Source organism: Poecilia formosa, unplaced genomic scaffold (assembly GCF_000485575.1).
Source record: "Poecilia formosa unplaced genomic scaffold, Poecilia_formosa-5.1.2 Scaffold360, whole genome shotgun sequence".
NCBI classification, from domain to species: domain Eukaryota; kingdom Metazoa; phylum Chordata; class Actinopteri; order Cyprinodontiformes; family Poeciliidae; genus Poecilia; species Poecilia formosa.
Genome location: NW_006800299.1, coordinates 101752 through 112330, shown reverse-complemented (window position 1 = coordinate 112330; position 10579 = coordinate 101752). Strand labels below are relative to the sequence as shown.

The 10579-nt window shown below is 44.9% G+C and overlaps 1 protein-coding gene across 1 annotated transcript; it reads left to right on the top strand.

Annotated features, from left to right (window-relative positions):
- Window positions 1-2157: 2157 nt before the first annotated feature.
- Window positions 2158-9752, top strand: LOC103153705 (myosin-6). The gene is made up of 2 exons (XM_074560031.1): window positions 2158-8184; window positions 9344-9752. Exon 1 carries the CDS (start codon window positions 2363-2365, stop codon window positions 8165-8167), a length of 5805 nt encoding a protein of 1934 aa, XP_074416132.1. The 5' UTR covers window positions 2158-2362; the 3' UTR covers window positions 8168-8184; window positions 9344-9752.
- The last annotated feature ends 827 nt before the right edge of the window (window positions 9753-10579 follow it).

Sequence of the window (10579 nt, the reverse complement as noted above, 5' to 3'; positions counted from 1 at the left end):
ATTTCCTGCACAGCTGAACTCTACTGCCACCTGCTGGAGCGTCATCTTAATGACGGTTTTCAGGTCTGCGTGAGGTCAAACTGGTGATCTCTTCTTTTTAGGGCATAGAGGAGGAGCTCAGGATACTGGGATGTTGAAGTTTAAGGGGTTTTAAAGGATTTATGTTTTATTTTAATAAATCAACAGTGCGGTCGTTGCCAAGTTCAGAGAATCAAATGTTAGTTTGGTTACTTCAGATCATGATCTAAGGCAGAAATTCACACATTTCCTGGTCAGGTTGGGTTGATTTCTGGGTTTCTTCCTCACTGAACAACAAAATCTCTGATCCAGTAAAGAATCCCTTTGGTTTCTTAATCTGAAAATAATTTTTCTGAATAAAATACAGATCAGAACAGCTGCAGCAGATTAATACCAACACATCTCTGAGGCTGCAGATAAAACCCGTCAGGTTTCTATTTCCAGACTGGAGAGTCGGAGATAAAGAGACACAAACTCTTCAGCTCATCACAGAACACTCATCATATCAGCGATTAACAGAAACATCTTTCCTTTTGTCCTAAAAGGTTAAAGCAGCTTTTAATAAAATGTCAGATGTGACTTTGTCATTTTAATTTAATGCAGCTGCTTGCATTGTATCACAAACTGTTTGTTTTTCTTGGATGCATGCCTGAGGACGGCTTAAGAGGGATAAATATCAGTTTTTTATCTTGTTGGCAGCATACAAAAAGCCCTCAAGTGAAAATTGTCTTTCACTTGAGATCAAAATTAAACATGTAGCTGGACATCACCATGGAGATAAACAGGATTAGGAGGGGAAGGACAAGAAGGACTTATTTACTTCCTGATGGAAAATGATGATTTGCAGAAAATCACAAAGATCTCTACTTTTAAAGCGATGTAGTTTCTGCAAGAATAATCAACATTTACTGTCTCTTTAGGGCTGTATGTAGCTAAATTAGGACCATAAAGTATGAAACTGAAAAAATAGATAAGAACTGCATTTTCAAATTCAGTGGGTTTTTTTTCAGGTTCAATTTTTAATTTCAGTTTAAAAATTTATTTTCAGTTATTTATTTTTTTTTCAGTTTCAACATTTTTAAAACAAACTTGACAGTATGGGGCTAAATCATGGCAATAAAATGAAAACTTTAAAAAATAATTTTGAAACTGAAGATAAAAGAGGAAACTGAAAGAAGACAATTTTCAGGGTCAGGATTTTTTCAGTTTAAGAAATTATATTTCTATTTCAAAATTATTTTTCAGCTTACATTTATTTTTTTCAGTTTGAATTTATTTTTTTTTTTTTTTTTAATAAGCTTCATGGCCCCAACTTAGCTCAATATGGCTTTATTTTTTTATTGTGCATACATTTTCCCTTTTCGTTTTAAAATGTTTAGCTTTTTATTTTGTGTTGTAAAGGAAAATAATTGACATTCAATAACCTATTTAGATTAACTGAAACAGAAGGATATGATCGATCATCCATCCATCCACCATCTAACACCCTGGTCCCTCGTGGGGTTGGGAGGGTTGCTGGTGCCTCTCCTACGAACGTTTTGGGCGAAAGGTGGGGTACATCCTGGACAGGTCGCCAGTCTGTTGCAGAGGGATATGATTAATATGTTTGTAAATGTCAAAAAGTGAATACAATTTTAAAGAGCAGAGAAAAAATAATTATTAATTCTGGTTTCTGTGTTGATATCATTTATCCACCGAAATAAATAGAAAAATGATGATCGGATAAAGTTATGTATCTTTGAAAATATCTTTTAGATTCAATGCAGTTCATTTAAATTTAGTAAAATAAAAGAAAAACTGAAAACAAGAATATTTTTGTATTATTTGAGGTCATTTTCTTTAATTCATAGAGTATTTTGCATGGAAATGTGATTAATCAAAGTTGCATAAAAAAGTCAAAACAAACCAGATAATTCTTGAAATCTAAATCTCAGTTTGCACAAATTACTTTTGGAAGATTTAATAGTAGCTAATGAAAGATAAATTCTAATAAGCTTTAGAATTTGTACAAAACATTTGTATCAAGTTTTGTTCTGTAGTTACTAGAGATGTTTGAGAGCTACACTGGAGTCTAAATGAAGACCGTCTATCAGCAGGCAGATAAGCAGCGATTCTCTGGTTCACCTCAAAAGGACTGCAACACCCAAAGGTCCAGAATCTGCCCTCATGGTGCGTTCAGAGACACATTTAGATCTGCAGCTGCTTCCGTCTCACCAGATATCTCCTAATTTGGTCCAAAGGGAGGATTTATAAATCTGTGTCGTCTTCACCATGCTGCAGTTCTGCAGAGGGAGTGGAAGTGAAACGTTTTGTTCTCTAGCTGTTCTTCTGTCTACCGTCCACCATGGGTGATGCTCTGATGGCCGAGTTTGGGAAGGCTGCCCCTTTCCTGAGGAAGTCTGAGAAGGAGCGCCTGGAGGCTCAGACCAGACCGTTTGACATCAAGACTGAATGTTTTGTTGTGGATGATAAAGTGGAGTACATAAAAGGACAGATCATCAGCAAAGAAGGAAACACGGTGACCGTCAAGAAGGAAGATGGCACAACAGTGACGGTGAAGGATTCGGATGTTCATCCCCAGAATCCGCCCAAATTCGATAAAATCGAAGACATGGCGATGTTTACGTTCCTCCATGAGCCGGCGGTGCTGTTTAACCTCAAAGAGCGCTACGCCGCATGGATGATTTACACCTACTCTGGGCTCTTCTGCGTCACCGTCAATCCTTACAAGTGGCTCCCAGTCTATGACTCGGAAGTGGTGGCAGCCTACCGGGGTAAGAAGAGGAGCGAAGCGCCCCCTCACATCTTCTCCATCTCCGATAATGCCTACCAATACATGCTGACCGACAGGGAGAACCAGTCTGTCCTCATCACCGGAGAATCTGGTGCAGGAAAAACGGTGAACACGAAGAGGGTCATCCAGTACTTCGCCAGCATCGCTGCAGTTGGAGGCGGAGTCAAAAAGGACAGCAGCAAGGGGACTCTGGAGGATCAAATCATCCAGGCAAACCCGGCACTCGAGGCCTTTGGCAACGCCAAAACGCTGAGAAATGACAACTCGTCTCGTTTTGGAAAATTCATCAGGATTCACTTTGGCACAAGTGGGAAACTGTCATCGGCCGACATTGAGACGTACCTGCTGGAGAAGTCCCGTGTTACATTCCAGCTTAAGGCTGAGAGGAATTATCACATCTTCTACCAGATCCTGTCCAACCAGAAGCCTGAGCTGTTGGATCTGCTTCTCATCACCAACAACCCGTACGACTACTGCTACATCTCCCAAGGAGAGGTAACGGTCGCCTCCATTAACGACTCTGAGGAGCTTATGGCAACAGACAGCGCCTTCGATGTTCTTGGCTTCACTGCTGAGGAGAAAACAGCTGTCTACAAACTGACCGGTGCCATCATGCACTACGGCAACATGAAGTTCAAACAGAAGCAGCGCGAGGAGCAAGCTGAACCGGACAGTACCGAGGCTGCAGATAAATCAGCTTACCTAATGGGGCTCAACTCTGCAGATCTCATCAAGGGGCTGTGCCATCCCAGAGTGAAGGTTGGAAATGAATATGTCACCAAGGGCCAAAGTGTGGATCAAGTCTACTATGCCATCGGTGCACTGGCCAAGTCAGTGTACGAGAAGATGTTCAGCTGGATGGTGGTGAGAATCAACCAGTCGTTGGACACCAAGCAGCACCGTCAGTACTTCATAGGAGTGCTGGACATTGCTGGTTTTGAGATCTTTGATTTCAACACATTTGAGCAGCTGTGCATCAACTACACAAACGAGAAACTGCAACAGTTCTTCAACCATCACATGTTCGTCCTGGAGCAAGAAGAATACAAGAAAGAGGGGATCGAATGGGAGTTCATTGACTTTGGGATGGATCTCCAGGCCTGTATTGACCTGATTGAGAAGCCGTTGGGGATTCTTTCGATTCTAGAAGAGGAGTGTATGTTTCCCAAAGCAAGTGACCAGACTTTTAAGGCTAAGCTCTACGATAACCATCTGGGAAAGAACAAGATGTTTGAGAAACCGAGGGCAACAAAAGGGAAATCAGAGGCTCATTTTGCCCTGGTTCACTATGCTGGTACAGTCGATTACAACATCGGCGGCTGGCTGGTCAAAAATAAAGACCCTCTGAATGAAACTGTGGTTGGACTTTACCAGAAATCCTCTCTAAAGCTGCTGAGTCTGCTGTTTTCAAGCTACTCAGGAGCTGATAGTGGAGAAAAATCAGGTGGCAAAGGAGCGAAGAAGAAAGGTTCTTCATTCCAGACAGTGTCTGCTCTCCACAGGGAGAACCTCAACAAGCTGATGACTAACTTGAAGACCACTCATCCCCACTTTGTCCGTTGTCTGATTCCTAATGAGAGGAAAACTCCAGGGGTCATGGACAACTGCCTTGTGATGCACCAGCTTCGCTGCAATGGCGTCCTGGAAGGCATCCGGATCTGCCGGAAGGGTTTCCCAAACCGGGTTCTCTATGGCGACTTCAAGCAACGCTACAGAATCTTGAATGCCTCTGCGATCCCAGAAGGACAGTTCATCGACTGCAAGAAGAGCGCCGAAAAGCTGCTGGGATCTCTCGACATTGACCACACCCAGTACAAGTTTGGCCACACAAAAGTCTTCTTCAAAGCCGGCCTGCTGGGGACACTTGAGGAGATGCGCGATGAGCAACTCTCTCGGATCATCACCAGGATTCAGGCCAATGCCAGAGGAATCCTGATGAGGGAGAAGTTTGCTAAACTTGTGGAGCGCAGGGACTCCCTGATGGTCATTCAGTGGAACCTCCGATCTTTTCTGGGTGTGAAGAACTGGCCCTGGATGAAGCTGTTCTTTAAGATTAAACCACTTCTGAAGAGCGCCGAGGCCGAGAAGGAGATGGCCAACATAAAGGACGAATTCAAGAAGGTGAAGGAGGCTCTAGAGAAATCCGAAGGACGGCGGAAGGAACTCGAAGAGAAAATAGTGACTCTTCTCCAAGAGAAGAATGATTTGACCTTACAGATACAGTCTGAACAGGACACTCTGACAGATGCAGAGGAACGTTGTGAACAACTCATCAAGAGTAAGATCCAACTGGAGGCCAAGCTGAAAGAGATGAATGAAAGACTGGAGGATGAAGAGGAGCTGAATGCAGATCTTACAGCCAAGAAGCGCAAACTTGAAGATGAGTGCTCTGAGCTGAAAAAGGACATCGATGACCTGGAGCTAACGTTAGCCAAGGTGGAAAAGGAGAAGCATGCTACAGAAAATAAGGTGAAAAACCTCATGGAAGAGATGGCGTCTCAGGATGAGAACATTCTGAAGCTGACCAAAGAGAAAAAAGCACTACAGGAGGCCCACCAGCAGACACTGGATGACCTTCAAAGTGAAGAGGACAAAGCCAACAGCCTGACGAAAGCTAAGGCAAAACTGGAGCAGCAAGTGGATGATCTGGAGGGTTCACTGGAACAAGAGAAGAAGGTCAGAATGGACCTGGAACGGTCGAGAAGGAAACTTGAAGGCGACTTGAAACTGACCCAGGAAACTCTGATGGACTTGGAGAATGACAAGCAGCAGCTGGAGGAGAAACTCAAGAAGAAGGACTTTGAGGTGAGTCAAATCAACTCAAGACTAGAGGATGAGCAGGTTGCCTCGGTTCAGCTCCAGAAGAAGCTGAAAGAAAACCAGGCGAGAATCGAGGAGCTGGAAGAAGAGCTGGATGCTGAGCGTGCAGCACGGGCGAAGGTGGAGAAGCAGCGCTCAGATCTTTCTCGTGAGCTGGAGGACATCAGTGAACGTCTGGAGGAAGCCGGCGGAGCCACGTCAGCCCAGGTGGAGATGAACAAGAAGAGAGACGCTGAGTTTCAGAAGCTGCGTAGGGAGCTGGAGGAATCAACCCTCCAACACGAGGCCACCGCCGCCACGCTGAGGAAGAAACATGCCGATAGCGTTGCCGAACTGGGGGAACAAATAGACAACCTGCAGCGCGTGAAGCAGAAACTGGAGAAAGAGAAGACAGAGCTGAAACTAGAGCTGGACGACTTGGCCTCCAACATAGAGAGTGTGGTGAAGGCCAAATCCAACATAGAGAAGATGTGCCGCACAATGGAAGACAATATGAATGAATACAAGAGCAAATACGAGGAGGCTCAGCGGACCACCAACGACTTGGCAACTCAGAAGGCCAAACTGCTCACCGAGAACGGAGAGCTGGGGCGCCAGCTGGAGGAGAAGGAGTGCTTGATTTCACAGCTGACCAGAGGAAAGAACTCGTACAACCAGCAGGTGGAAGACCTGCGCAGACAACTGGAGGAGGAGGTAAAGGCAAAGAATGCCCTCGCACATGCTTTGCAGTCTGCTCGGCATGACTGCGATCTGCTGAGGGAACAGTTTGAAGAAGAGCAGGAAGCTAAAGCTGAGCTGCAGAGGGCTCTATCTAAGTCCAACACGGAGGTTTCAGCGTGGAGAACCAAGTATGAGACAGATGGGATCCAGAGAACGGAGGAGCTGGAGGAGGCAAAGAAGAAGTTGGTGCAGAGACTACAGGAAGCCGAAGAGGCCATCGAGGCTGTGAACGCAAAGTGTTCCTCCCTTGAGAAGACCAAACACCGCCTCCAAAATGAGATTGAAGACCTCATGCTGGATCTGGAGAGATCCAATGCAGCCTCGGCAGCACTGGACAAAAAGCAAAGAACCTTCGATAAGATCCTTGCAGAGTGGAAGCAGAAGTTTGAGGAGTCCCAGTGTGAACTGGAGGCCTCCCAGAAGGAAGCTCGCTCTCTGAGCACTGAGCTCTTCAAGCTGAAAAATGCCTATGAAGAATCCCTGGATCAACTTGAGACAATGAAGAGAGAGAACAAGAACCTCCAGGAGGAGATTTCCGACCTCACTGAACAGCTTGGGGAGGGCGGCCGCAGCGCTCACGAGCTGGAGAAGATCCGGAAGCAGCTGGAGCAAGAAAAGGCCGAACTCCAGTCGGCGCTGGAAGAGGCAGAAGGCTCGCTGGAGCACGAAGAGACCAAGATCCTGCGAGCGCAGATGGAGTTCAACCAAATGAAGGCTGACATTGAGCGTAAACTGGTTGAGAAAGACGAGGAAATGGAGCAGGCGAAGAGGAACTACCAAAGGATGCTCGAGTCCCTTCAGTCTTCTCTGGAGTCGGAGACCAGGAGCAGAAATGAGGCTTTGAGAGTCAAGAAGAAGATGGAGGGCGACCTCAACGAGATGGAGATCCAGCTGAGCCAAGCCAACCGGCAGGCGGCAGACGCCCAGAAGCAGGTCAAGACCCTTCAGGCGTTCCTGAAAGACGCTCAGCTCCAGCTGGACGACACCCAACATGGCAACGATGACCTGAGAGAGAACATCGGTTTGCTGGAGCGCCGCAGTAACCTGATCCAGGCAGAGCTGGAGGAGGTCAGGGCCGCACTGGAGCAGACGGAAAGAAGTCGCAAGCTAGCGGAACAGGAACTCACCGACACGACGGAGCGGATGCAGCTGCTGCACTCCCAAAACACCAGCCTGATCAACCAGAAGAAGAAACACGAGGCCGATCTGCTGAGCCTGCAGAACGAGCTGGAAGACGCCATACAGGAGAATCGCAATGCCGAAGAGAAGGCAAAAAAAGCCATCACTGATGCCGCCATGATGGCCGAGGAGCTCAAGAAGGAGCAGGATACCAGTGCCCATCTGGAGCGCATGAAGAAGAACATGGAGCAGACCATCAAGGACCTGCAGCACCGGCTGGACGAAGCCGAGCAGATCGCCATGAAGGGCGGCAAGAAGCAGCTCCAGAAGCTGGAGGCTCGCATCAAAGACCTGGAGAACGAGCTGGAGGCGGAGCAGAAGAGGGGCGGAGAGTCCGTCAAGGCTCTCCGCAAGTACGAGCGTCGCGTCAAGGAGCTCACCTACCAGACGGAGGAGGACCGCAAGAACATGGCGCGCCTGCAGGACCTGGTGGACAAGCTGCAGTTGAAGGTGAAGTCCTACAAACATGCAGCCGAGGAGGCAGAGGAGGCGGCCAACGCCAACATGGCCAAGCTGCGCAAGCTGCAGCATGAGCTGGAGGAGGCCGAGGAGAGAGCAGACATCGCAGAGTCACAGGTCAACAAGCTGAGAGCCAAAACCCGGGACGGATCCTCCAAGAAGGGACTGGACGACTGAGGAGGCTGACCGGCCAGGTGAGTTCCTGCAAACAGCCGCAAATTATTTTCACATTGTTTTTCATACATTTATAAATATAAGAGTTCAAAACTAAACAAGCTAAACATTTAGTTTGGAAGCCAAATATTTAACTTTCAAATTAAAAATTTATAGGAAGCTAAATATTTGGTTCCAAGTTAAATGTTTACGTCTGCACTAAATATTTAGTTTGAAAACAAAGATTCAGATTAAATATTTGTTTTACTGAAGTAATGTTTAGTTCCAAACTAAGTATTTATTTTCCAAACTAAACATTTAATTTTCAACCCAAAGATTTATTTTGCCAAGCTAAATATGTAGCTCAGACCAAAAATATTTAGCTTGCTAACTAAATATTTAAGTTCCTGGCTACATATTTAGGTCTGAGCTAAATATTTAGCTTGTAAAGTAAATCGTTGTAGATCACCAAAGAGGAATAATGTGGCCAGAGCTGAATAAATTTCAGTCAAGTAAACACAGAAATGTTGACATTAATTTCACATATTTACAGGCTAAAACTGGGATGTTTTCTGGTGCTAAGTCCTAAATTTGCAAGAAAAAAAAAAATCAAATTGTCTCAATTAAACTAATGATTTTTAACTTGAGATATTTTCTGACTTTACAAGCTCAGCAAAATTCAGTTTTTTCTTACAAATTTATGACTTTATAAAGTCACAAAATATTCTAGTTTTAATATAATCAATTTATGCATTTAATCATGAAACATTTATTATTTTTTTCTTGCAGATGTACAACTTTTTGACATCAGAGAAAGTCCACATTTTTGCTTCTAAATATATTAAATTAATCACAAAATTTCTGAATTTGTTGCCAGAAATTTGATCGTTGCTCATTTATTTGTTTTTCTTTTATCTTCAAGTCACTTCACGGAGTTTCAGCCTGAAACTGAATTCAGTTAAAGAAAAATAACACATCCGTGTATTTAATGGTGGATATTTTCATCAAAGGAGCCGCATCATTTTTACTCAACATAATAAGAAACTATGAAGTTCATGAAGTTGAGATTTTCCTTCAGTTGGGATTAACTCCTTATTCAATAATATTAGATTTAAAAGCAGCAAACTTTAATTCATTAAATTACAGCATAAGTTTATGTTTGCTTTGACTGATTTATTTCAATCTGTTTTTATTTTTCAGATGGTTCTGGAACCAAACCTGCTGCTGCTGATGCTTTGTAACATCACTGAGTTCTGCTGTTGGTTTCCTCCTTCACAACAATGAAATGAGTTTGTTTTAAGCAAAAGATTTTAGCTTCAAAATAATTAAAACTTTCTGATTTTATAAATATCTATAAAAATATTAATTAATAATTGATGTTATTGTTTGTTTGTGCACTTTGATCAACACTTTCTAGCTAGGTAGATCTCCTGAAAGTCAACATGGCTTCACTTGTTGAGTTCCTTTAAATGAGCCCTTCAAAATAAAAGTTTGAACATGAACCTGTACTGATGTAACTCTGGAGAAATTATAATAAACACTGATAAGCACCAAATTCGTCTCCAAGTTCATTGTCAATCTAAACCTAAAAAAACAACACTTTATTAACAGCAACTTGACACGTTTTAATCAACTTGAAGTCTGAGATTTGATTAGGCCATTTCAGAACTTTTGTTTGTGTCATTTTTCAGCTTCTCTGTTGTGAATTTCCTGCTGCCCCCTGGGGACCGCGCCCCACGCTTTGGGAACCTCTGCTCTACAGGACATTGTTCCGGAAGTCTTGTTCTCCATTCAGGTGCAGCTTTGCTAACCTAAAACCTGCCGCCATCTTGTTTCTTTCGCATCGCTTTACTTCAGTGGTGTGAGAGTCAATATTCTGCATCTTTTAGTTCTCGCTGGTTTAACGCACCTGACGGCTCATTAGAGGCCTGAGAACATTGAGCTGCTACCACCAGGGAGGGAACTAAGACATGCAGGGAACACCACTGGTAACTAAAAAGCAAAGAACTTTTATTTTGAAGAGTTGGTGGGATTCCGGTTCGTATTGACCCATTTCAGCTTCACAGTCTGAGTATAAAACCTGTTGACGCGCCTCCTGCGGGTCCAGAGCGGGATGATGGATGCCCCTGGAGGGGCCGGGTCTCCGTGACCGCCGCCCGCCGCCGCACAGCATGCGGGAGAAAAAGAGCTGGACTGCGGGGTTCGGCCCCGCGGGACGCCGCAAGCAGGCCACCTACACCGGGGAGAAGAAGGCGCAGCTGCTGGCCAGAGCCAACAGGAAGTGGGTGCGACTCGCCACGGTGCTGGGCTACGTCCTGGCCGTGTCTCTGGCCGCGGTCATCCTGGCTGTTTACTACGGCTTCTTCTGGAGACCCACGCCCGGTTCCGGACCGCCGGGTCCGAGCAGCAACTGGACCAGGAGCGGAACCAGGGATA

Bases quoted from the DNA above. Each gene is read 5' to 3' on its own strand.
- LOC103153705 (XM_074560031.1), top strand. From the start codon at position 2,363: ATGGGTGATGCTCTGATGGCCGAGTTTGGGAAGGCTGCCCCTTTCCTG.